At 39.4% G+C, this 22,468-nt stretch overlaps 5 protein-coding genes across 6 annotated transcripts; 4 read left to right on the plus strand and 1 right to left on the minus strand.

Annotated features, from left to right (window-relative positions):
• The first annotated feature begins 604 nt into the window (after positions 1–604).
• LOC127257305 (dynamin-2A-like) lies at positions 605–10,837 on the plus strand. Its single transcript, XM_051283681.1, has 22 exons — positions 605–1,034; positions 2,342–2,392; positions 2,488–2,608; positions 2,698–2,787; positions 3,350–3,411; positions 3,829–3,943; positions 4,049–4,391; positions 4,910–5,057; positions 5,988–6,089; positions 6,179–6,298; positions 6,386–6,469; positions 6,579–6,706; positions 6,926–7,010; positions 7,347–7,518; positions 8,045–8,121; positions 8,439–8,495; positions 8,844–8,997; positions 9,088–9,236; positions 9,528–9,641; positions 9,719–9,786; positions 9,952–10,127; positions 10,362–10,837. The coding sequence occupies exons 1-22, from the start codon at positions 894–896 to the stop codon at positions 10,604–10,606; spliced, it is 2,802 nt and encodes a 933-aa protein (XP_051139638.1). The 5' UTR covers positions 605–893; the 3' UTR covers positions 10,607–10,837.
• A 542-nt stretch (positions 10,838–11,379) lies between these two features.
• Positions 11,380–13,405, plus strand: LOC127257308 (glucuronoxylan 4-O-methyltransferase 3-like). Its single transcript, XM_051283685.1, has one exon. It carries the CDS (start codon positions 12,083–12,085, stop codon positions 12,983–12,985), a length of 903 nt encoding a protein of 300 aa, XP_051139642.1. The 5' UTR covers positions 11,380–12,082; the 3' UTR covers positions 12,986–13,405.
• Positions 13,406–13,496: 91 nt separating this feature from the next.
• On the plus strand, positions 13,497–14,798 carry LOC127257310 (uncharacterized). Its single transcript, XM_051283686.1, has 3 exons — positions 13,497–13,829; positions 14,277–14,391; positions 14,515–14,798. Exons 1-3 carry the CDS (start codon positions 13,593–13,595, stop codon positions 14,586–14,588), a joined length of 426 nt encoding a protein of 141 aa, XP_051139643.1. The 5' UTR covers positions 13,497–13,592; the 3' UTR covers positions 14,589–14,798.
• Positions 14,799–15,047: 249 nt separating this feature from the next.
• On the plus strand, positions 15,048–18,102 carry LOC127257307 (GDSL esterase/lipase At1g33811). Its single transcript, XM_051283684.1, has 5 exons — positions 15,048–16,776; positions 16,880–17,004; positions 17,088–17,336; positions 17,412–17,670; positions 17,741–18,102. Exons 1-5 carry the CDS (start codon positions 16,479–16,481, stop codon positions 17,962–17,964), a joined length of 1,155 nt encoding a protein of 384 aa, XP_051139641.1. The 5' UTR covers positions 15,048–16,478; the 3' UTR covers positions 17,965–18,102.
• Positions 18,103–18,166: 64 nt separating this feature from the next.
• Positions 18,167–21,063, minus strand: LOC127257306 (elongation factor 1-gamma 2-like). Of its 2 annotated transcripts, none has more exons than XM_051283682.1 (8): positions 20,944–21,063; positions 20,807–20,847; positions 20,146–20,292; positions 20,006–20,066; positions 19,877–19,929; positions 19,656–19,757; positions 19,059–19,569; positions 18,167–18,788 (listed from the first exon to the last, which is right to left on the minus strand). In XM_051283682.1, the coding sequence occupies exons 2-8, from the start codon at positions 20,813–20,815 to the stop codon at positions 18,409–18,411; spliced, it is 1,263 nt and encodes a 420-aa protein (XP_051139639.1). In that variant the 5' UTR covers positions 20,816–20,847; positions 20,944–21,063; the 3' UTR covers positions 18,167–18,408. The 2 variants fall into 2 exon arrangements, with proteins under 2 accessions (XP_051139639.1, XP_051139640.1); XM_051283683.1 differs by having other exon boundaries at positions 20,807–20,855; positions 20,944–21,008.
• Positions 21,064–22,468: the final 1,405 nt, after the last annotated feature.

Genomic DNA, 22,468 nt, shown 5'->3' on the forward strand with positions numbered 1-22,468 from the left:
ATGCATGTATGCATCATTGCACCATAATACTATATGTATATATGTTTCAATTAATTGCCGCGTTTAATATGTAGTAGTAATAAGAATAATCAATGAAAGCCAACGTATGACTGATGACGCACCTCCTTGAAGAAAATTATATGGAATTGTTAATAAGAAGAGTAAGGTGATTATCGATTGACCATTGTATGTTTGTAATTGTAATTCTTGATTCGACCCATCAAACAGAAATTGTTTTGTAGTAAAAATTAACCACAGAAAGGAAGAAGAAGAAGAAAAGAGTGGGATGGAATGACCGAGTTGAGTTGAGCGGGCTCCGATACCAAACCCGGCCTTCATCCTCAACCCCTCACCGTTTTATTTACACTCCCAACAATAATTTAAACTCAAATTCAAATTCATTTGTACTTATTGCTACTTTTTTTTTCTGTTTTTTATTTTTTATTTTTAATTACTTGTCACCTTTTCCCATCACGCCGCACGCTCGCACACATACATACGACAGCAGCAGCAGGTGCAGAGCGGCAAGGCAAGGGTCGGGTGGGTCGGTTCGGTCCGGTTGGGTTCGGTGCACGGACAACTCCTTCCTTTATTTCTTCCCTTGATAAACAAAACAAAAACACAATTGAAAAATCAAAATCCTTCCCCGACGCGACGGCCTCTCCTCCCTCTCGGCTCTCCCTTTCCCCTTCCTCCACCCCTCCTCAAATCTTCCATTTCTCTTCCCGATTCATTGATCCTCTGCCCATCCCCTCCAACCCTATAATCCCTCTCCACTCGATCTCGTGCCCGCCGATTGGATCTGCGCTTCTTCGTGCTTCGATCCAGTGGGTTTCCCTATATATACACCTCCCGCCCTCTCCTTTCAGGGGACTTCAAGACTCCTCCAGATCATGGATGCTATCGAGGATTTGTCTCAGCTCTCCGATGCGATGCTTCAGGCGTCGGCGGTGCTTGCAGATGAGGATGTCGACGACACCACGCCCTCCAAGCGCTCCTCCACCTTCCTCAATGTCGTTGCTCTCGGGAACACAGTCAGTTTCATCCTTCTCACCCTCGCCTTAACTTTCTTGTTTTCTCTTTTCCCCAATTTCCAGTTTCTGGGCTCTAAATCCCGCTTCCGGCTCATTTCTGGATCTGGATTGTCCGATCATTTTGAAATGACTATCGATTTGATCTCCGTGTGATTTGTTTGTAGATTATTCTTTTTTTTGGGACAATTCCCTCCGCATTTACCCTTGCCTGTACTCGATTATAAACACCGACATAGATCATGACATTTCATCATTCTCTAGCTTGATTTCTGGTTTTCGTCAAGTAGAGCTGATTCACAATATAGTTTATGTGGGCTTTATGATTTGCTTCTTTAGAATAGATAGCTGAATAAAATACAATGAGCTTAGATCATATTTGGCTAAGAAGTCCTAGCTTTCATAGTGATTGTGAGCAGTGCAATAAAATAGCAATATGAACTTTTTATTTCCATGTAATTTATTATTCACTGTTCTCCCAGCTGCTCAGTGAATTTTCCAGTAATTTCATCCACCAACGGTAGGTGTGCATTGTAGCTCTCAAAGTGCGCTGAATACTTTTTCTAAATTCCATAGTTTGTGCTACTTTATGAACTTGTATGCTACGTGTTAAAATTTTCACTCTCATATTTTAAACATATTTGGATTAATCTTCTTCACACAAAAATAGGCACCCAGGGTCATAAAATTCTAACCCAGAGAGCCATTATATTATATTTGTTGGCAGAGTTTAGTGATTGCAGGCTTGATTGAGTCTTAGCATGCTATTTATATGAATTCTTTTGGATTGTTACATCTTTGCAACTTCTGCACATTAGCTGTAGGCATCTTGAGGCATTGATTCTGTTCCTTCCTTCGATTCTTACAATGTTATGCTGCAGTTTGGAAATTTGTTGTTTCCCTTATAGACTCTTTCATCCTCACTGTCTTAAGATATAGCAGTATCAAAATTTTGTTGTCGGTTACTTTTGCATATTGTCCTGGTGTGATGCATTTATTTGCAGCACCCAAAACATGTCATACATGTTGGTTTTCAGTGAAGACAAGTATGATGTGCTGTGGCTGCTGCTTTTTCTGATGTAGCCTTCTTATTGGAGATTTGGCATTTTCTATGGTCTTTCTTTTTTCCAGTAGCTTCTCAATGGGGAGTTTTAGTAACCGTAGCGTATATCTCTGTTATACTAGATTATTCAATAGTGATAGTATGCATATTTTGAGTTATTTTTTGTGAGCATGCATTTAATAATCTCTTAATAATCATCTTGTATGGAATATGGATTGGTCATTCTTATTGATTTCTTTTTCTTCAGGGTGCTGGTAAGTCTGCAGTATTGAATAGTCTAATTGGCCATCCAGCATTGGTAAGCATGCCACTTTATAACACAGTTTCGGTTATTTTGGTCTGACAATTTTTCTTAAGTAAACAACATCGGTGAGTTTTCCCTTTAATTTGCAGCCAACTGGTGAAGGTGGTGCAACACGTGCTCCAATATGTGTTGATTTAATAAGGGATGGTTCGTTAAGCAGCAAATCCATTATGCTGCAAATCGATAGTAAATCACAACCGGTTTCTGCAAGTGAGGACTTTAACTGAACTTAAATCCTTACAGAAACTATAGGAACCAATGCAGGCTTTCTGATTCATGCATGTGTGTGAGTTTCATAGGTGCACTTCGACATTCATTACAAGATAGATTGAGCAAAATATTGGCCAAGAGTCGTGATGAAATATATTTGAAGCTTCGTACAAGTACAGGTATATCTGCTTAAAACTTGTTGTGATATTTGTAATTTGTTGACAGCATATGGGCTTTAAGGGTCTGTTTGTTTTGGGTCTTTACAGGTTTTTTACTATTCAGTCCCCATATTCCCCATCTAATATACACTATTTTCTATTTTCTCATTACCTGACAAACCAAGATTCTTGGAAGCTTCTCTAAGAAAGTGGGGGGTTTTCTTTTATGTAGTATGATGTATAAATTTTGGGTTGATTGTATTGTAATTTCATAAATCTGTTTCACTATGCCTATGTGTTCAAATTGTATTCATCTTTCAAGTAGATTTGGGCTTGTGCTTTTGTGTTCTTAGAATTGGATAGGGTACTTAGAGATGTAATCAGTATCTTTTGGCTATACCAAGCTTCCAAACAAATTATCCCATTTGTTGTTTAGCATTGAGGACTATGGCATTTTAATCCTTTGTGTACCCTAAATCATTTGGTTATTTCATCCTAAAAAAAAAGAAGCTTTATTTGGTTAATTTACATCTGTGTAATTTCTTGGAATTTTTTATTCATATTTTATGTCGTTATTCTGCAGCTCCTCCATTGAAATTGATTGATTTACCTGGAGTGGATAAAGGCAGTATTGATGATTCATTGGTGAGTGGCTTCTATACAGCCTCTGTGAAAATGTTTACAACTAATGTATAATGATATAAATAATGTATCTGAAAGTTGCACATAATAGGCTACAGGGAACTAGTTTTAAAAATTTAAAAGGTGCATGGTTTGGCTTGGTTTGGAGAATTATAGAACTTGCTTCAAACTCAGTTTTAACTAAATTCATGCTGAAAAGGTTTTTTTGTGACTGAATGATCGAGGGAAAATGAAACTAAATCTTAAAATATATATATGTAAAAATATTTCTTTTTATTAGCTTGTTCGATGGTCCATCTTTGCTTGCTATCATGTTGTTATATTGACCATAATCTAATAATAGTGCTTATTTTTTTTGGCATTCATGGCAAAACATATATTTAATTCTCTGCAGTGTGCTAATGTTTATCTCCATTACAGAGTCAGTATGCTGAACGTAGTGATGCAATATTACTGGTTGTCATACCTGCCACCCAGGCACCGGAAGTGGCTTCAGCCAAAGCTATCAGAATTGCTAAGGAGCTTGATGGAGAATGTGGGTTTTCAATATAATTTAATTGTCAATTTATGGTTTCTGAACAAAAATGGATTGCTGCAGACTTTTATTTGTTTCAACTAATTTGGATATGTTGTTACCTAGGTACAAGAACTGTTGGAGTAATTAGCAAGATAGATCAAGTATCCTCCGAACCAAAAACCCTCGCTGCAGTGCAGGCTCTTTTATTGAATCAAGGGCCTCGAAGTACCGCTGACATTCCATGGGTTGCTTTGATTGGCCAATCTGTGTCTATAGCATCTGCTCAATCAGGAAGTGTTGGAGCTGAAAATTCTTTAGAAACTGCATGGCGAGCAGAAAGTGAAAGCCTGAAATCAATACTGACTGGTGCTCCTCAAAGTAAGCTTGGGAGACTAGCTTTGGTGGAGACCCTTGCTCAGCAGATCCGGAATCGCATGAAAGTGAGGTTGCCAAATCTCCTATCAGGGTATGCTACTCCCTTAATCATCGATTTATTTAGCTTTCGACAACTATATGGAAGGATTTTTTCCTAACTGGATATTTATTTCCTTTATGTTGTTTGTCTCTTCTTTTTATTTTTTATTTTTATATTTTTTTCTGTACGTTGATTTCTGACACTGCTATAAAAACCAACCTGGATATGGATGTAATCTGCCTGAACTTTTGCTAATAAATTACTGGAATTGTAAAGATGAATAACTTCATCTTGGTGAAGAGAAATTTATTTTTGTTTTTTCCTAAATTTATTTTGGTGTCACTGGATAACCAGCCTCTGGGAAAATTGCATCGTGCATAAATAGTTTGCAAAGTGCTGTCTGCTACTGCAATTCATGTTTGCATCTTTAATATTTTATTGGGCTCCCTCTTCCTGTAAGTGAACAACAATATGTGGCCATACTGCTTTGGGTGGTTATATTTATCAGTTTGCTTCTATAATCAGTACTTCTGTTAGTCGTTGATATGCTGTCTCTGGAACATGTGAAGGCTTCAAGGCAAGTCCCAAGTCGTCCAAGATGAACTTTTCAGGCTTGGTGAGCAAATGGTCCAGAGTTCTGAAGGTACAAGAGCTTTGGCGTTGGAACTTTGTCGTGAATTTGAGGACAAGTTCCTCCAGCATATCACAACAGGAGAGGTGATTTTCTGAACATACGGAGTGACATCATACAGACTATTATCATTTTTATTGATGTTTATTTATTCAATGTCCCATTGCAAACTAAAGGAATCTAGAAATAAGTTTTTCAGAATAATTATTGAAACGTGAAATGACAGAAAGTAAGGAAGTAGAAATTCAGGAGAAAAAATTATTGAGAGAGAAACCAACATTGCCCATTGCAAGACAAAGGAAATTGCATGGAGAGGAAAGAAACAAAGGACTTTGAGACTAGAGATTTCTTTCGTGTGACGATTTTTTCAGTAAAAAAGTATGAGGGTGTGTTTGGATTTGATTTGAGTTTTGATTTGAGTTTTAGATTTGGTTTAAATAGTATTTTGGTGTGATGTTGTGTGAGAGGAAATAGTGTATTTTTATTGGGAACCGTGTTTTGAATAGTATAAAATTGTGTTTGATATAAAAAACAAACGAACCCTATAACAGAAGTTTGTCATCTCTGTATGGTCTGGTGATGTTTAGGGTGTGCCTGAGGAGCTACAATTCATGTTTTTTTGCCACATGTGTCATTTCAAATAAATACACTAATATGTTTCTTACTCTATAATATCATTTTTTATGATTTTTCCTTCCTGTTGGTTGCAAGGAATCTCTTGTTTTATCCTCATGATTTATTATATTTTTAATGCTTTAGCTGCAATTATTGTGGTCCATATGCTCTTCCTATGATACTCAATGGTTCTCTTCTGGAGATCTTTTTATTGTTGAAGAAATGGTTTTCCCCAAATTTCTTAATTCTTTCGTTTGTATGTCACTGTTAACACCCAATTCCTTGATATTAGTTTCAAATGGATATGTCAAATGGATATGCTTTCTTGTATTATGTTGGTGGTTGGTGTACTTTTTATCTTTTATTGAACTTTGTTTTTCTTGGCTATTGTTCTTTTCCAGGGTAGTGGATGGAAAGTGGTTGCTAGTTTTGAAGGCAATTTTCCTAATCGAATTAAGCAACTTCCTTTGGATAGACATTTTGACATCAATAATGTTAAAAGGGTAGGTGATCTCTAGATTATGGTATCTATACTTCTTAAAATCTAAATGTTATTCTCTATACATGTTCATGCCTTTGAGTTTGTTTCCAGATTGTGCTTGAAGCAGATGGTTATCAACCTTATCTTATTTCTCCTGAAAAAGGGTTGAGATCATTGATTAAGGGTGTTTTAGAGTTGGCGAAAGAACCGTCACGTCTTTGTGTTGATGAGGTAATCTTGTGTTATTGGCGATGATGTATATTGCGTCTTTCTTCTTGTTAGTATTTCTGATTAACTATTTCAACATTTCTTTGGCAGGTGCACCGGGTGCTTGTTGATATTGTCTCTGGTGCTGCTAATGCTACACCAGGCCTTGGAAGATATCCTCCTTTTAAGAGAGAAGTAAAAATCAATATGGCTTTGGGTTCAACTTTTGGAGCCTTGTTTTCTCTGTTTATATCTTTTCCTTCCTGAGGATCTTCATGGAGTATTTTACATATAATTTACTTAGGTTATAGCTATTGCTACCACTGCCTTGGAGGGATTCAAGAATGAAGCTCGGAATATGGTGGTTGCACTGGTGGACATGGAGCGCGCTTTTGTGCCTCCGCAACATTTTATACGTTTGGTGCAGAGAAGGTATATTAAATAATTGATCTTGTTTTACATGAAGTCATGAACTGCCATTTTTTCCACAGTTGATCTAAAAAATTTTCATGGGTTGCTATTGAAATTCGAGGTATTTTCATGGGAAAATTTCACTTGTTCACTTTGTTTTGTAATTTGAGTAAACTAAACAGTTTTTGCTGGTATATTTTGTATATCCATTTAAGTTATAATTTTCGGGTCTTTCTCTAGGATGGATAGACAGAGGCGTGAGGAGGAACTGAAAGGTAGATCTTCGAAAAAAGCTTCTGATGCAGAGCAGTCCATGTTGAACCGGGTATGGAATATCATTTAGTTGGTTAAATTTGATCTGGCTTTTATGTATTGATGGAACATGGAATTAGCCTTGACTTATCAAAGTTATCCTTTATTTGACTGCGGAATCTATTTATGTTTTTATCATGCATGGAGAACATATTACTAAGTGGGATAATGTTCATTTAATGATGTTATTTACTATGAACCTGCACTTTGTGCACTTGAGTAACATCACAGTTTGCTTCCACTACTCCTTGCAGGTGTGTCTGCTTTTTCACGCATGCATGCATGTAGTGACATTTTTTCCTTTTTGTAATTATACTGTTTTCAATCACTGTTTTGTTCCTTCATGCAGGCATCCAGTCCACAAACTGGAAGCCAACCGAGTGGATGGAGCCTAAAATCACTAAGGGAAAACAAATCAAATCAGCAAGATACAGATAAGGACAAAGACAAAGATAAGGATAAAGAGGCGCAGGAAGGATCATCACTGAAGACTGCTGGTCCAGAAGGGGAAATTACTGCAGGTTTGTACCTAACTGTGTTGTTACATGTGTTGTAGGTAGTGCTAAGTAAATGTGTTCTTGCTTGGCACAGTAGATCTGGTCACAGATCTTTTTGTCACCTGGTGTATGTGTTTGCTTCATTATCTACTGGGTTTGGTTGCATGTAAGAAGAAGTTGAAGTCTATACTTCAGTTATTAAAACCATAGGTTTTGGGTTCTTCTACCCACAAACTTTACTTTTTTTGCTGTGGATCTAAACCATCGTCAGAATGCATTTGGTTATAATGTTTGCTGATTGCTACTCACTGGTGCTTGGTTGCTAGCCTATGTCCTACATGCTCCCCAAATCCTGACTTTTAATGCTAAATATTGTGAATTGCATTTCTGATATATGCTGTTAGTAGGGGGAGAAGTAATTTCATCCAACTTCCTGACAATTTCTTTTAGATATGATTCTATTTGACTCAGAGAAGGAATACATATGATACTCTGTATATTTTACCTGCATAGATTGATATTGTTTTTATACTTAACTTTGTGTGTGAAGGTTTCTTATTGAAGAGAAGTGCCAAAAAAGATGGTTGGAGCAAAAGATGGTTTGTCTTAAATGAGAAAACAGGAAAAGTAAGTGGCATCAAAGTGCTTTCTTTGCTAGAGTGGAACTACATGGACACATGCGCGCGCGCGCACACACACACACATATTTATATATATATATTTGTATGTGTGTTTTTTATTTCAGCAAGTTTGCACTTCAGCTTTTGTTTACTCTTGTACACTGTAGATAGTCTCTTATTTATTAATGACATAGGAATTAACATGCCGGCAAAAAGAAATTGAATTTCCTGAAATCACTCATATATGATAAAAAGAAAAGTAATTTTGTTCTATGTTTTCTCTGTTTGTTGCTAATTTGGCCTGAAATATTATGGCTACTGCAGCTTGGATACACAAAGAAGCAAGAAGAGAGGCATTTTCGTGGTGTCATCACTTTGGAGGTATATTGTCAGCATAGTGTTAAAGCCTTCATGCATGGAGACTGTTTAGTTGCCCTTACTTATTTGATGGATATTTCTTCTGTCTCTTCATTTCATAGTTAGCTCTTTATTCACATACTAAATATTTGTATGTTATGACTTTATCTTGCACATGGGGGGTGTGGCCATGGTTGTATAAGAAGTCAATGATATGATCACTACCCTATGTCTGATGCAAACCAAATTCAAAGCATCTTTGGTGCTTTGTTGGTTGATTTTATTTCTGTTGATATTAGTATAGCATTCTTTGTATGTCTAAAGTTGCACTTTTTAGTCCAACTAGTCTCTTAACTTGCTTTTGCTTATCAGGAATGTAATCTGGAGGAGGTTCCAGAGGATGATGAAGCTCCTCCTCCTCCAAAGAGTTCTAAAGATAAAAAAGCTAACGGTCCAGATGCAGCCAAAGGACCTAGTCTTGTGTTCAAGATAACAAGCAGGGTCCCCTATAAGACTGTTCTTAAGGGTAGATGCTTGCTCATTCCCTTGCTAGATGAAAATGATTTGAATTTTAATTTGAAGACCAACCTAAAGTAATATTTCCTGATTCCTGCAGCCAATAGTGCTGTTGTTTTGAAGGCTGAGAGTGCGGCAGATAAGACAGAGTGGTTGAATAAATTGCGAACTGTCATCAGTTCTAAGGGTGGGCAAGTGAAGGGTGAATCTGTTCCCCCAGTGCGGCAAAGTCTCTCAGATGGATCTCTTGTAAATTCACGAACTTCTTTCCTACTCACTCTGCATATAATTCATTTACAACTTCATGTGTTCAGCTCTTCTATCATTTGCAATGTAGCCCTTTGGATTTCTATTATATTTGCTAAGTTCAAATGCCAAAGTCATTAATTTATGAAAGTGATAACACATTATGTAGCATCTTGCAAATTGTTTGTTGGTTTGTAGTGCCATGTTGCTCTGATACGCCTAACCGATGGGTATTTCTTTCTTTTTGCAAATAAAGACTTGCATGGATGCTTCTCACTTTATATAGCTGTACAGGATACAATGGCCAGACGACCAGTTGATCCAGAAGAAGAACTTAGATGGATGGCGCAGGAAGTGCGTGGTTATGTTGAAGCTGTTCTTAATAGTCTTGCTGCCAATGTCCCAAAGGTCAAATTCAATTGAAACAGTTTTTTGACTTTTTTAAATTTAAGCTATCTTTTTCATCTGGATGTTCCATATTACAGGCAGTTGTTCTTTGCCAAGTGGAGAAGGCAAAAGAAGATATGCTTAATAAACTATACAGTTCTATCAGGTTAGCTTTGTTTGGTTCATATATGGCGATAGCATGGGCCTGGTTTTCCTTCGTGTAGTTAGTTCCTTTTTTAGTTATATAGATATGATCACTACCCTATTCCAAGCAGAATATTATTTTGTTCTAATTTCCCTTTTTGTGTACATGTTAACTCTGGAATGATAGCGCACAAAGCATGGCTCGAATAGAAGAGCTACTCCAAGAGGACCAGAATGTAAAGCGCAGGAGAGAGCGTTATCAGAAACAGTCCTCTATTCTTTCCAAGCTTACACGAGTGCTGAGCATTCATGACAACCGGGCAGCTGCTGCTGCCTCTGGATTCTCAAATGGTGGCGGCGCAGGTAGTGATTATTTTGCAATCTAAGGTGCTATTTTGTGTGTGTGTGTGTGTTAAGAACTGCTACCACTCCTTGGGCTCTATTTTCTTGTCTTGGATGATGATGGTTGCTTCACCCTTGAGCGAGCTTAAATTCTGTTATTTGGATGCAATCAATCAATTAATTATGGCTCTTACCTTTCATCCCTACGTAATGGTTTGTTTGTTTGTTTGTTGGTTCCCTTGGTTAATTGAGCAGAAAGTAGTCCAACAGCTGCTGGTTCATCTGGTGATGACTGGAGATCTGCATTTGATGCTGCTGCTAATGGCCCTAGTGATTCTTTTAGGCGGTCTCGCTCGAATGGTCACAGCCGCCAGAACAGTGATCCTACCCAGAATGGTGACATAAGCTCTGGGGCAAACACTGGCAGCCGGCGCACTCCTACTCGTTTGCCACCTGCTCCTCCATCATCATCATCATCTGGGTCGGGCTATAGGTTTTAGAGGGTAGAGATGGATGGATAATTTTGCTGATTGATTCTTGCAATGATTCTTGTATTGTCTTGTTGTGGCGGGCCGAACAGTTTATTGAGCTTGAAATCTTTTTATAATAGCGCCATCAGTATGTAGTAGAGGATTGAGAGAGAAAGAGAGATAAGAACGCCCATGTAGATAAAATGATATCCATTCATCACCATCACCTCCTTTTTTTTGTTGCATTTGCGTTTTCAACTTGGTTGTTGTGTCTTTTGAATCATACGTTACATGACATACCACTGTACTCTGCCTGCGTAATTTTGTGTACTATATTATGTAAGGGATAATTTGATATTGCAATGGTCGTTGTTCTTGTGTTGTGCAGTGATGGTATCTACCGTGACAGTTTTCATCTATCTAATCTATCCCTATCCCTAACCCTATTACCTAATAATACCCATTTGGGAGAGAGAGAGAGAGAGAGAGGGAGAGAGATTGATCATTGAGATGGGAATTGTTATAATAACAGTGATCCCAATGTTTGTTGCACACAAGGCCTGAGAGTGGCGCCGGTGGGTTATACAAAGCAGCGTTCCGGACGGGCCATCCCAATAATCCTTCCTTTCCTGGTTGAGAGAGAAGAGTTAGTTATAGTTAGTTAGTATTGGATTGCTGGCTCGATTGGTTAGGTGGGTAAATGCTTGCTTCATAGTTGTTCCTACTTCTCTTCTGGCCTAAGCCAATCAATCATTGATATTGAGTTGAGTTGAGGAGGAGCATGTCTTTGCCCTATCATTGATATTCACTGACACGACATGATTCTCCAACAACCTTGTTTGCTTCCTTTAGGGCTTAGGCTTGCTCGCTCGCCCACCCAATTGGTTATCTCTGTCTGTGTGCGATATGTGAGTGACACCCACGTTCATCCCATTATTACCCAACCTCGTAGCAGTATTCTAAAAAGAGTTCAGCACACACCTCCCCCTCTCTCTAACAACTCAACAACAACAATCTTAATAATCTTGCCTCCAGTCTCCATCCAACTCATCTTGTTTGTTGGGTTTGGCACCTAATTGTATTTGTATTATTATTATTATTATTATTATTATTGTAGCTTGTGTCATACTTACACCACCCACTCCCACCTAGCAATTGTGTCATACTTACACCACCCACTCCCACCTAGCAACTGTTTTTTACTCGGACAGACAAATTCAAGCCAAATGTTACTCCTTCCTTCCTTCCAATCCCCTCCTGCACTGCACGACTGATGGGCCCCATCAAACAAACACTATCACTATCACCATCACCACCACCACCATCTCCTCCTTCGTCTTCCTCCTTACCTTCCCCACTACTCCGACCCAATACAGCCTCCTCCTCCACAAACATTGATATTATTAATGCTCCGGCCTCCCATTCCTTCTTCTTCTGCATTCCCTTTTCCCCTTTTCAATTTTGAAACTCACTTGGTTCATCCCATCCCATCCCAAGAAAATAAACATGAGAGCTAAACTTCAATACCCCCCCTTCAGTCTCAAGGCCATCCCCATCTGTTCCTTGCTTCTGTTCCTCGTGTTTCTGATACTCAGATCCACTTTCTCCTATTACCCCCCTCCCCATCCCCATCCCCAGGCACCTACTACCACCATGCTCGCTTCCACTTCCAGTTCCAGCTCAGCATCGGCATCGGACTGCCCAACGACGCCGCTGCCCACGTGCACCAAAATCCCACCTTCCTTGGCGCACGCCCTCGTTCACTATGCGACCTCCAACATCACCCCTCAACAGACCCTCAATGAAATCTCCGTCTCCCTCAACGTCCTCCTCGCAAAGTCCCCCTGCAACTTCTTGGTCTTCGGGTTGGGCCGCGACAGCCTCATGTGGACCTCCCTCAACCACGGCGGCCGCACCGTCTTCCTCGAGGAGGACGAGTCCTGGATTCAGCAAATCCAGAGCCAGGTCCCCTCCTTGGAATCCTACCACGTCGTCTACGACACCAAGGTCACGCAAGCCGACCAGCTCCTCCTGGAAATGAGCGACGAGGCGGCGTGCCAGTCCGTGGTCGATCCCAGGTTCTCCAAGTGCCGGCTTGCACTCAAGGGCCTGCCTAACGAGGTGTACGATGTGGAATGGGACGTGATCATGGTGGACGCCCCCACCGGCTACTTTGACGGCGCCCCGGGACGGATGAGCGCCATATACACGGCCGGCTTGATGGCCAGGAATAGGGAGAGCGGCGAGACGGATGTGTTCGTGCACGACGTCGACAGGGCGGTGGAGGACAGGTTCTCCAGGGAATTGCTGTGTCAAGGCTACCTCACCCAGCAGGAAGGCAGGATTCGGCATTTTACAATCCCGAGTCACAGAGCTCGTTCCGGCAAGCCATTCTGCCCCCCACAATGAATAATACTGTAGTACTAGTAGATCAATTAAACAGACACACAGAGAGAAAGAGAGAGATATTGATTAATTAATGCTCTATCTATATTCATTATTGAGTTTACAGACAGACAGACGGTCATCTTCATCTGCTGCCGTGCAGTTCTGTGCTGGGACTCTCTCATATTCTTTTCTTATTAGGCAGGTGTTGGCGTTGGCGTTGGCTTTGGTGTTGGTTCTTGATTTTGTCTTTGTAATAAACAACAGGTGGTGAGTCAGTGAGGAAAACAATTCTTATTCTATTTGGATTTTGAATTTTCTTGGTTTCCGAATTATCCCTTCTCAAGTCTCTAATCCTCCTGCAAAATTAATACTGCAAATGGTTTAGTTTCCTTCGAGGAAGACGACGAGGCGATTATATATATACATATAGCTGGGGGTATTCTAATAATTTAAACGGAATGAGGGGTCCTATTTGCAAAAGAAAGAAAGCCCTACGACGTCGTAACGCACATCCGATTCCAATAGTCCAATGTGATCTAATCCACGAGCCCAAGCTCCCGTCTTTTTACTTCATTTTATCTTCAACCCTCCGAACAAAGGAACCTCGAACCAATCCCAATTCCCAGCCATGGTGAAAACGAAGAAAGAGCTTCTGGCATCAGCGCCATGGAGAGCCGACCCTCAAGAAAGGGATGAGAAATTCAAAGACGCACGGCTGAAGGTGACGTCACAGCCAGGTTCAACACCCACAATGCACGTCCCTGGAAAGAAGAAGTTTAACTCCAACAATGCTAACGTTGGAGAAGAAGATTCCCTCACTGAAATCGACCCGGAGCTGCGTTACAGCTTTCAGCGTAATTTCCAGGTACATCGGTTCTGGGGAATTCCTTAGTGGCATGCTTTTTGTTGATTTCCTTTCTGTTTTTATCTGTCCTAAATTATCGACATAATTTAATAATCGCTCGGTCGAAAGTCGTTACTATTTGTGTCCCCGGTGATTTTCACTTGTCAGTCTTAAGACGAAAGCTGCGCCGTGCTCTTGATAGAGGTTTGAGCGATAAATTGTTGCTCCATCTTCAGTTTGGAACAATGTTAGATGTTTTCTGTTACGAATAATTTGGGATGAAATGTTCCACTTGAATTGCAGCTCTTCTGGTTTCTCTGGGTGAATAAAAGAAACAAAATCTGGCCCTGCTTACAATTGGCTGTGTATCCATACTTATGGATTGTCTTGGCTATGGATTATGTTAGATGTGTGTGTGTGTGTGTGTGATATGAGGCTGAGGATGCAGTTCTTTTGATGTTGTTGCAGTTCCTTCAACGTGTATTTAGCATCGATACCATTGTCAAGCCTCTTCCACCTGCAATGGCATACAATGTTTCCCGGAATTTGACCTTTTTCACAAGGATCTTCACACAGTTCTTTGGTAAGTTAGAACCCTTACATGTGTACACCCTCTGTATTCATTCTCCTTAAAAATCCCACCAATGGACTAAATTTAAACAAGAAAGTGAAGGAAATTGTTTGACTTTGTTGGGTTTCTGGGCAGATCCGGAAGGTATAGCTGCTGCGCAAAAATCTCTTGGACTGGGTCAGGAAGACAAAGTCCGGAATGTCCGCTAATTTTTGGTTGATCTGGAGGTGATGTGAACTGTTTTCCTTAAAAAAGAACTTAGCGATCATTATGATTGCTGTTAGTGTGTCCTGCTTGCACACCCATACCTTTTGTGATTATGATAGGCTTTTCATGATACCTGAAGTCCAAAACTATGCAATGTTATGTTCCTGATAATGTTGAGAAAGCCCTGGAACGGGAATAGTCACTTCACTTTAGGTGACTTTGGCTTTTCCAGTGCATGAACATTTTCTCTGAGATGATTATTTCCTTATGATGGTAAATAGCTGTGGCTTTCAGGGAGTAGCTTGACTACTATTTCAATGAAATTTCAGCTTTGCAAGTTTGCACAAACTTAATCATCAGTAAACGTGTTTTTGTAGTGTTGCATGAAAACCATTTTGTTTCCTATGAAGGAGCTCTTCATGGACCTTTACTTTCTACCCAAAAAAATAAAAAAATTAAGCCTGACAGTTCTGAATAAACAGTGTAGAATGCCAAAGATTGGGATGCTGTTGTGGTCTTCAGTGAGCATCCAATCTATGCTATTTGCCTCGTTTATTATTCCATATTCTGAAAAGAGCTACTGACTGTCATTTTCAAGTTTGATTTAAGCGTTGAGATGTGTCTAGAAATGCTAGTGTTTCCTGGCTCTCAGAATTCACTCCTGCTGTACAAAATTATGATGTTATAGATGGGTGTAAAGATATCAAGCTTTTATTTCATGTAGTGAACAAGAAGCATACAAACGGAGATATGTATATTTAGTTGGTCATGACCAAAATAACAAGCATGGAGAGCAACAGGATGTGTAGGACCAAATTATAGTGTTGTGGTTGGGGGAGTGAGCCTGAAGAAAGTTAAAAAAAAAAAAAAGAAATTGAAGATGAGAGAGAGAGAGAGATCGACATGGACTGGTTCGGATCCAAAATCTCTGTTGTGCCATCCCATGGATTAATTAGGATGAGGGAGATGCACTCCTCCAAGGAGAAGGAAGGGATGAATGGAAGGAGTGTACAAGTGGTTGTTAAATGGGAATCAAATACAATCCAATGCAATGCAATGCAATACAGGAGTAGATGCTGCTTTGCTCCATCTTCATCTTACTCCCACGCGAGTGTTGCTTGGCGGGCTCTTGAAATTTCAAATAGTCAGTTATTTAGATTGTCTGGACTGGGCATGGATCAATCTTGGACTGACAACAATGTAGTCTTGAATTGCCTGCCTTGATCTTCTTCTTCACTTGGATTGGGTTTCCTAAAAGTGGTGGAGGGGAAAGCGCCATTAAATGCTCTGTTCTTGTGGATTGGTGCCGGCCTAAAGAGACGGCGTTGTCATTGTCATGTGAAAAAGTGGATTGGATCAGAGGGTATTCCAAAAGTACAAACAAGAAGACTATGCATGTATGATATACATTTCATTACGTAGTTACCACCACCAGTTCCAGATCCAGCAGATCGGTGGCCTTAATGACCCACCCCCAGTCTCCCTACTACCATACCAAGTGAATGAATGAGCTCCTCTTTTTTGTCTTTACTCTTCAGGGGAGTGTGTTATAAGATATGTATTGAATAATGGATACAGAGGGAGGGAGGGAGGTAGCCAAGCCAGCTCTCTCTCACTCACGAGATACAAGCAGCAGCAGGTGTCTTCTCCCCACCGCTGCTGATTAACTAACTGAACCCCCAAATAGGCAATAACAGCATAGATAGATAGATAGATAGATAGCACAACTAAAAAGAGTATTCCAACCATCTCCCTTAATTTTCATCACATGAACCCCTTCCTTCCCTTCCCTTCCCTCTCCTTACCTATTGAACTCATTTATTCAAAGCACAAGCACATTTTGAATCCTATAAAGCACCTCCTCTCCAAGGCAACCTTGCTATCCTATCCTAATGGTACCCTGTGCTGACTTGAGAATGGGAAGGAGTAGCAGTGCCTTCCTTCTCTTTTGTTTGATTTTGATAGGCTGCGGTAGCAGCATGGCCAAGAGGGATTGCCCGCCTCCCACCGATCAGATCCAGAGGCCCCAAGTCCCCTGCTTTTTCATATTCGGAGATTCACTAGTCGATAATGGCAACAACAACAACATCCTCACCCTTGCCAGGGCTAACTACAGACCTTACGGCATCGACTTCCCAGAAGGGGCCACCGGACGTTTCACCAATGGCCGTACCTTTGTCGACATTTTAGGTTTCTTTCAATCACTCCACTCCTATCCTACTGATGTCTGTGTTCCACTCTAATGCACTTTAACATGCTTTAACTCCATGTTTATCCTCTTGTTTCTTTTCAGCTCAGTTATTAGGCTTTCCCAACTACATTCCACCCTATGCCAGGGTTCAGGGCCGAGCATTACTTCAGGGAGCCAATTATGCATCAGGAGCTTCTGGAATCCGCGACGAGACTGGGAACAATTTGGTATCCATTTACATACATACATACATACATACATATATATGTCTGATAGCCATGCTTATTCATGTCTGTAATTTTCTTGTTAGGGAGCCCATACGTCGATGAACCAACAGGTTGAAAGCTTTGCCAGGACGGTGCAGCAGCTGCGTAGGTACTTTAGAGGAGAGACTAATGGCCTGGGCAACTATCTAAGCAAGTGCATATTCTACTCAGGATTAGGGAGCAACGACTACCTCAACAATTACTTCATGCGCGATTACTACTCAACCAGTTCTCAGTATACTCCTCAAGCTTACGCTGCTTCCCTCCTCCAAGATTATTCCAGACAGCTTACGGTGAACTGATTTCTATCACAACTCATTAAGTTCTTGCACGCATGAATGATCCTACAATTGCAATTCATTATCCAGGAGCTGTACAACTTGGGAGCCAGAAAAGTAGTTGTGACAGCAGTTGGACAAATAGGGTGCATACCGTATGAGCTGGCACGATACAGTGGTAATGGCAGCAGGTGCAACGAGGAGATCAACGCTGCTATTACTCTCTTCAACACAGGCCTCAAAAGATTGGTCGTCAGATTCAACAGGGGGGAGCTTCCGGGGGCAAAGTTTGTGTACCTGGATTCGTTCAAGAGCAGCCAAGATCTTGTCAACAATGCAAGAAGTTATGGTATGTAAAACATAGTAGCAAATGGTAATAGATTGAATTTGTGTCCTCAGTACTGCTGTGTGGTGGACAGGATTTGAAGTGGCGGATAGGGGATGCTGTGGTGTAGGGCGAAACAACGGGCAGATAACGTGCCTCCCCCTCCAAATGCCCTGCGAGAACCGCAACAAATACATATTCTGGGATGCATTTCATCCGACCGAATTCGCCAACATTCTGCTTGCAAGGAGAGCATACAGTTCCACGTCCAAATCATATGCGTACCCGATTAACATACAGCAGCTAACAACGCTCTAATATCTACTGTGGAATTTTCGAGAATTAACAGGTGGAGTTTGATTTTCAGACATTTAATGGTGCGGTAAGTGGCAGATGTACTCCACACTTCACACTTACTTTTATCCATCTAATAATAATAAAGGATGGTAGTAACCAGCTTGCATCATTGCCTTCTTTCTCATGCAAATCTTCCATTCATTCATCAGAACACCACATGCCATTTAATGCCAAGCATATAATATGTTGTAGAAGATGCCATTCAAAAATAGGTCAAAAACCAGTTGGCCAGGTTTCTACATTTTTGGTTCACAATGCAAAATCTCAATATAAAAATTAAAACATGCTACAAAATAATATGACGATCCTGTTCAGGAAGGATAATAGTAATAATAATATATAAATGATAGAATCAGTGCAGCGGGTCTAGCTAAGTTGATCACAAAAAGACCCATTTCGATCTATTCACTTGAAGCACTTGGCATCCAACAAAGGAGCACCCTCAAAAGGCTCAGCATCTTCAATCATCTGATTTACACGCTCCTTTTGAGCTTCATCGCTGATATCAACCTTTGACCATTCATACAGCTCCATGTCATAGCATTCATCAAGCACAAACTGAGGTATCTCTGCACCCCGAAAGAGCCACAAGCCCTTCACCTTAAATGGAGGCTCGGAACCAATAATCAGCATCTTTCCAAATGCATACTTGCGTGCCAAGTCCATTCGCTGGAGAAAACCACTCACCTTGTTTAAGGTGACAAAAGAAACTGTGTTCTCATCGTTGTATTTATACTCACAGAACCAAAGAGAGTATCCTTCGGGATCATACATGTCCCAGAATCCTGCATATCACAAAATGCTTTAGCCTTTGATCATAACGAAACAATTGCATCTTGCAAACATAACTAAAATACGCAAGAATAATTTCTTGATTATTTGTTTTACTAATGTGGTAACTCAGCCAACATTCGATCCAATAATTCTCCTATGAAATCCATAACCCCCTCCCCACCCCCCATAAGAACAAAGGATCTCTCAGCAAGTCATCAAGTAAACAGGTAGTTTAATGAATATCAATCATGACCATAACATAAATAACAGAATACAAGTACCTTTGATGGCAACCTCACGGAAGTTGGTCTTGGTGTTAGAGTAAAGCCTCTTCCATTCATCAAGAATCATCTTGCTAGGGGGTAAAAGATCCAAAGGATTCTTTGCCTTGGGTTTAGGTGCTTCTTCTTCCTCTATTACTTCTTTGGGCTTAGCCTCTTCTTTCTTAGCCTCTTTTTTCTTTTCTTCCTTTGGTTTAGATTTAGTAGCAGGCTCCTTCACCTGTGCAGGTTTCTTTGACGCAACAGGTGGAACAGACTCTGCTTGTATAACATCACCCCATATCTTCTTAAAATTGGGCTGATTAATTATAGTCCAGAAGTACCTCTCAACATTCGGGAACTCTGAGGTGAAGCTCTTTGTCAAGATTGACTTGATTCCATAAGCCAAATTACAAACCATAACAATGTCAGCAAGTGTGACACCGTGTCCCACCAAGTAGGTGCTGGAAGCAAGATGGAGGTTCAGAGCTCCAAGAGCTCTCTTCAGCGAAGAAATTGCAACTTCCTCACTCTACACATATAACGAGAGATCATTTAAGTAGCTAACTAGGACAATAGCACACAAAGACACCCACAAACACACCGCATTTAATATACCTGAGGCACATACACACGAAAACCTAGTCGTGGATACAACCAACCACCAATATTGGCATCAATCTCAGTTGCAGAAAAATCCAGCCATTGCTCAATGTGAGCCTGACAAAGAAACGCAACATCCAAACATCCAAATATAAGCTCAATACTCACAAACTTTAGCCATTATATTGAAACACTAAAACATGAATTTAGTTACTAGAAGCTTAATAGTTCCTTACATAATCAATCAAAGAAGAGCCATAAATGGAACTATCAGGATTTCTCCGAGCCACTACACAAATACATAAATCATATTAGAAGAATGGCATTGCAAAGCATCAGGACACAAACATATACAGATGCTTTACCGTAACGAGCAATGGCATTGCTTTCAAATATTGGACCATCCGGTGTTTCAAGCACAGGAACCTACATACAAACCCAAAGTTAGTGTGCATGGACAAGATCAATTTTACAATAGAAATACTATGTTATTTATAAATAAAACCTTTCCAAGAGGATTCATCTTGATGAATCCAGGAGTCTTGTTTGACACACCCATCTCAAAATTTTTCACCAACTCCACTTTTACACCGCTGTATTCTGCTGTAACAAGAGCCTTGAAAGCATTTTTGTTTGGAGTGCTATGCAAAACCTGAATACCATAGATCAGATAAGATCAATAATATCAATGTGACCCATTGTACACAAACATAGCAGTCCCATTCTTACAGATCAATTAAAGGTTTCCATATTAAGCCATACAAATCCAAACTAATTTAAAGTGACAAAAAGGAATAATGCCAACCGATCGGCCGGCTTTGTTCTTTGAACAAAAATTTTCAACATATTTCCCAAAAATATATTACACACACTTTATTCTTATATTCTACACAATTCTCCATAAATTCTCCATATCTCACGTCTAAAAAAATATCAAGACACAAAACAAACACACCCAAATCAATTTTTATTTCGATAGCAAGCGAATATATCTGTGGCATGACAAACGAAACAAAGATTACTTTGAATCTTGTATACAGATCACAACAGAAGAAGAACATTGATTCCATTCCTTACAAAAACCCAATTAGAGAAAACTTAACAATTAAGTTCCTATTGTCTACTCTGAAATGAGCATCATATAAATCTGAAAAAAGTTTACTCACCAGAGCCATGGCTTATCGAAATCTTTAAATCTCTAAGAGACCTGAAAAACTCAATAACAAAAAAAAGGTAATCTTCAATCAACGTGAAAAATGCAGATCGAATGGATGCCGAAGAGGATTACGAGGATTTAGCAAACCTGTGCGAAGCTGAATCTGAAGCAAGAGAACACGCCGACCCCAAGTGAGAGTGAAGATTTTTTTAGGGTTTCTTCGTGGGATGATGGTTTATTATTTATAGTACATAAAGTTTAGGGGTACCGTTGTCGTGGGTAGAGAATATGGCAGATCCATCTCAAGGGCATTTGAGGGATTCCATTAGCAAAAATATATGATTTATTTTATTCTTTTTACTCGATTTCAAAATATTTGGTGCACCCATCAAATGGAGAGAGAAAGAAAAGGATAGAATCTCCTTCAAAATTTAACAAATTAGAAAACCGAAAAATAGGTAAAAAAATCAATGAACAATATAAAGAAGAAGGTGGGTTTATTTCCTGAAATTGTTGGAAGAAAAAATTATAGTGAAACATATTATAAAAGAATGATAAAATAATAAATATTTATAATGTATTAATTTATTTTTTAAAGAAAAAAATTATAGAAAGAATTTCTTCATTATGATTGTTGCCTTCCAAATGTTTTGGATTCACTCAGCCCAGCCCAGCCCAGCCCAGCCCAGAATCAAATCCTGTATCCAAAGCAGTATAGGAGGAGGAATTAATAAGAGGAAATGGGGCACTAGAGTAGAGGAGGGGTAAAAATAGGTTTTGTTTAGACAATAAATTTATTATTTAATATAATGTTTTGTAAAAATATATATATATATATATTAATATAAAAATATTTTTAAAATTATTCAAATAGTATTAGACAAAAAAAAACAATGTTTAAACAAACTAATATATTTCCCAGCAGTTGGCAACGTTGATTTCTCCTTTCTCATTCTATAGGCTATCCCAAAAATTTCATTCATGTCAAAATAAATTTACACTTACTCAATTCATGCTTATCATTGTTTGATCACTTATAAAAAAAATTTGGTGGATTCTAAATCAATCTATACCTATACACTATACGGTGACTAACTCAAGACCTCAGCCCCGTGTTTTTAGCCACTTAAACGCTTCATTCTCGAATGAATCTCAAGCAATATTTTTTAATAAGCACAACACTCTATATATCATATAATTCACTCCGCAATGGAATAATGTAATTAGATCATCATTCAGTGGTGCTGTTCAATCAAGGTTAATCTTCCGGGGGGCAATAAAATTAGTTGTTCAAAATCTACATGGAAAGGTTTTCTTTCTTAGGTTATTCTTCTAGCTCACTCTTAGCAGTGAACCCTCTAAAAATGGAGTTATATAATTGATATATACCTACAAAATGTGTATCTAATTAAATTACAAAACCAAATAACCTTTCTCTCCAGATGGCATGGCATGGCAGGATAGAAGAGAGGGTTTGTTGAAATTGTACCAAGAAGAAATATTGGCTTTGCACCTCCACCTCCACCTCCAAAATCGCGAGCCATTACCAATTTACCATAGATACATAGAGAGCGCATTCAAAGCTTTGATGTTTTGGTAACAAATTAAATTGATAATTTCTATATTGTCTGTCGTCTAAATGCCCTTTCTGCATCACATATGTAGTGTAACC

This window comes from Andrographis paniculata, unplaced genomic scaffold (assembly GCF_009805555.1).
Source record: "Andrographis paniculata isolate CXL003 unplaced genomic scaffold, ASM980555v1 Contig57END, whole genome shotgun sequence".
Lineage (NCBI taxonomy): Eukaryota > Viridiplantae > Streptophyta > Magnoliopsida > Lamiales > Acanthaceae > Andrographis > Andrographis paniculata.